Source organism: Mus caroli, chromosome 7, assembly GCF_900094665.2.
Source record: "Mus caroli chromosome 7, CAROLI_EIJ_v1.1, whole genome shotgun sequence".
NCBI classification, from domain to species: domain Eukaryota; kingdom Metazoa; phylum Chordata; class Mammalia; order Rodentia; family Muridae; genus Mus; species Mus caroli.
The window spans coordinates 118,586,110-118,590,104 of record NC_034576.1 but is presented as its reverse complement, the minus strand read 5'-3'; the positions used below and the strand labels follow the sequence as shown (position 1 = coordinate 118,590,104).

General features: G+C 37.4%; 1 protein-coding gene across 1 annotated transcript in view; it reads left to right on the top strand.

Moving 5' to 3' along the window:
• Positions 1–3,995, top strand: part of Pik3c2a (phosphatidylinositol-4-phosphate 3-kinase catalytic subunit type 2 alpha) — a 95,023-nt gene that overhangs the window by 82,653 nt on the left and 8,375 nt on the right. The window contains exons 25-27 of the mRNA XM_029479584.1: positions 669–838; positions 1,417–1,573; positions 2,212–2,420. Coding sequence (XP_029335444.1) covers positions 669–838; positions 1,417–1,573; positions 2,212–2,420 — 536 coding nt within the window. The remainder of the gene's footprint in view (positions 1–668; positions 839–1,416; positions 1,574–2,211; positions 2,421–3,995) is intronic.

The following is a 3,995-nucleotide window of genomic DNA, read 5'->3' as shown; positions in this document are numbered from 1 at the left end:
AAAAAAACCAAAAAAAAAAAAAAAAAAAAAAAAAAAAAAAGAGAGAGAGAGAGAAATTACCAATAGTTTTATACCTTTAAAATATTTTGTCCTTGGATTTTTTTTTTGAGACAGGATCTCGTTCTAACTGGCCAGAAACTCATAGCAATCCTCCTGCTTCTACTACTACTTCTTTTTTTTTTTTTTTCCGAGACAGGGTTTCTCTGTGTAGCCCTGGCTGTCCTGTAACTCACTCTGTAGGCAAGGCTGGCCTCGAACTCAGAAATCCGCCTGCCTCTGCCTCCTGAGTGCTGGGATTAAAGGCGTGCGCCACCACGCCCGGCCTGCTTCTACTTCTTGAGTGCTGGGATTATAAATATGAGCTACAAGACCCAGCTTTCCAAATATTATTTTTAAAGAGTGCTGGATTGGACCTCATGTAGTGGTTATCCCAATAACCAGAAGGCAGAGACAGGTAGATCTATGTGAGTTTGAGGACAGCTAGGGCTACATAGTGAAACCCTATGACCAAAAAAAAAAAAAAGTGATCGATTACTATTGCACACTGGCAAGCCCTGCCTCACCTTGCCTCCTTTAAGACATTTTTTTTTCTAAAATACATAATAAAAAAAAAAAAAATTAAAAAAAAAGACATTTTTTTCTAACATAATTTTATGTCTTTATTACAGGCTTCTGAGAACTTTATCTACTCTTGTGCTGGGTGCTGTGTAGCCACCTATGTTTTAGGCATTTGTGATCGGCACAATGACAACATAATGCTTCGAAGTACAGGACACATGTTCCACATTGACTTTGGAAAGTTTTTGGGCCATGCACAGATGTTTGGTAGCTTCAAAAGGTACTAATGTTCTTATTACTATCACTGAAAGGACACATCCCAGCTCTTGTGTCTTCTTTTGAACGTAACTGGGACTGAAAAGGCCTTAAGAGATGATCTTACCACACAATACACAAAACCAGTTTGCATCTAAACTTTGTTGAAGTAAATGGACATGTATTCTATTTAATCTAGTTCATAGTGTCTACTACAAATGGTTCTATTCACATAATGATAATGAGTATGAATTCTCCTCTTCATGAGTTCTAAGACATTCAGGGCTATACAGAGAAACCATGTCTCGAAAAAAAAATCTCTGCATATTTTTGTAACCACTGTTGAATATGTCTTTGAGGATATAGATTTATAAGTAATCACTTTTGTGAAAATTTCATATTTAAGTTGTTCCAATGATGAAGTTGCTATGTAATAGTTTCCTCAAAATGTGAATTTTCAAGGATTATGGAAATGCAAAACTATTTGCTGTTTCCTACTTGAAAACTGTTATAGCTCACATGGCTTCATTTAATAACTTTTAACAGCAGTGGCACCATTAATTTTGTGTGTCTATAAATATGCTCTCTGTGTACTTTCAACAGGGACCGAGCTCCTTTCGTGCTTACCTCTGACATGGCATATGTCATTAATGGAGGTGAAAAGCCCACCATTCGCTTCCAGTTGTTTGTGGACCTCTGCTGTCAAGCCTACAACTTGATAAGAAAGCAAACAAACCTCTTTCTTAACCTTCTCTCACTGGTAACAGTCTTTACAGACACTGAACTGTATATTAGAGCTTCAGTATTTTGATAGTTTAAAGAGGATGTTTTATGCTTTTGAATAAAATTGGCTGTAGTCACAAAATGTCAAAATGTTAGTGAAATATTTTTAGAATACAGCTATGAATCCCCAATGTCTGATTTCACTGATTAAAAAATACAAAAAGTCAGGAAAGTGGTGACCCCAGAGTGGAGAGTAGAAGTAACTGGAGCCTGTAAGGGGCACTCACTGCTGGTGAGTGCATTTCTGTCTCTAGATCTAGAATATTCAGATGGCAAACATTCATTAAGCTGTATACTCAGGATTTCTGTACTTCCTAGAATATATAGCCCTTCAATAAGAAGGACAAAAAACAACAACAAAAAGATGCTATAATTGTTGTGACTGGAATTGTTACAGTAAACATAATCCTAGGAGGGAGATTGGGATTTTACATGTTACAGTCCATAAATGGACTTTACTTCCAACAAATCATGAGACTTAACTGTAAGTTTCTCATTTGTAAGTCACTTAAATACCCAAGATATTAACAAACTCCTCACGTGTATGATAATTTTTGTTCTCTTAATTGTAAGTACTTGACCAACAGAAATTTTAACAATTTTTTCCTCCTACAGATGATTCCTTCAGGATTGCCAGAACTTACAAGCATTCAGGATTTGAAATATGTTAGAGATGCACTTCAGCCCCAAACTACAGATGCTGAAGCTACTATTTTCTTTACTAGGTATGGCATGTTTAATTTTGTCAAAAAGTCCTTTGTGACAAAAAGACTAGGGATGTCGCTCAGAGGTAGAGTCCTTATCCTCTCCTCTGTAAAGTCCTGGTTGTTTATTCACCAGCCCTGAAAGAAAAAGTTACTAAAAGTCGCAGCAGTGCTTAAAGCAATGTTTATTCCTCTCAAAGTATAATCTCTGGTTTTTTAGTACATGATTTCAAATGAACGGATCTTGCTTATAAACATCTAAGAAACTGTCTTCCGCAGTAATGGCAATGTGCTTCTTTTAGGGTTTTTTTCTGAGATGATTTATTTTTCCAGGATTCTATCATAATAGTTTCTATGGATACCACAACCCAGCAGGAGATTGATACAGTAAGGCTGTATATTATTGCTTTACTACAGTATTTGAAGTGCATGTCAGGAAATGGCTAGCATTTGAATGTCATTGTTGCTTTCAATAAAAACAGATCTTGGCAAACATTGTTCTAAAGACCCAGTGACCTTGTTCACTGAATCCTGTTGTTATGTCTTCTGGGAATGGAGCTCACTTTTTTGCTCCGCCTTCCTCTCAGTAGAGCGCAGATATGAAGCACTGGCACGATCGATCTTTCCTAAAGTCAGGTTTGGCTGAAATGAAGGAAGCTGACTTTTTTTTTTCTTTTTTTCCAAAGATTTATTTATTATTTGTAAGTACACCGTAGCTGTCTTCAGACACACCAGAAGAGGGTGTCAGATCTCATTACAGATGGTTGTGAGCCACCATGTGGTTGCTGAGATTTGAACTCAGGACCTTCAGAAGAGCAGTCAGTGCTCTTAACCACTGAGCCATCTCACCAGCCAGAAGCTGACTTTTCAATGCTTCCCAACTTCAACCAATTTGGGTGTTTATAGTTTTTATTGTGGTTGTTGTTCCTTTCCATTGGGGCTGGAGACCAAACCTAAGGCTGTGTACTTACAAGCATTTTACTACAGAGCTAAACTCTCAGGCTTTTTGGTCTTGTTCTAGTCATTGGTTCCCCTAAGTGAAGCAAGTAAAGGACTACCAACTACACCTTAGCCCTGACATATATTTCTGAGTCTTGTTGTTCCTTTGGTAACCTAAATATATAATCCTAGCCTTCCTTACAAAATGCTTCTGCAAGTTCCACCATTTCAAAACTTCTTTTCCTAATTAAGTATGATCATGATTATCTAAGGGACTCTTGCCACCAAATTCTCCCATGCTACTTAATAGATTTTTTAAAATATGACTTAAAATGGTAGTCATCTTTTTTTTTTGTTTGGTTGGTTTTTTTGTTTTTGTTTTGTTTTATTTGTTTTGTTTTTGAGACAGGGTCTCTCTGTGTAGCCCTGGCTATCCTGGAACTCACTCTGTAGACCAGACTGGCCTCGAATTCAGAAATCTGCCTGCCTCTGCCTCCGGAGTGCAGGGATTAAAGGTGTGTGCCACCACACCCAGCATACTTTACTTTTTAAGACCATTTTTATTATTTCCTTTGTGTGTGGTATATGCTGCTGGCTTGTAAAGCAGGCAGAGGATAATAATGTATAGGGAGTTGGTTCTCTCCTTCTACAATGCCGGTCCTGGAGATTAGACTTAGATCATCAGGCTTTGTGGCAAATATCCTAGCCTACTGTGCCATCCCCATAGCCTGCTCTTAATATTTTTTTTTTTTTTTT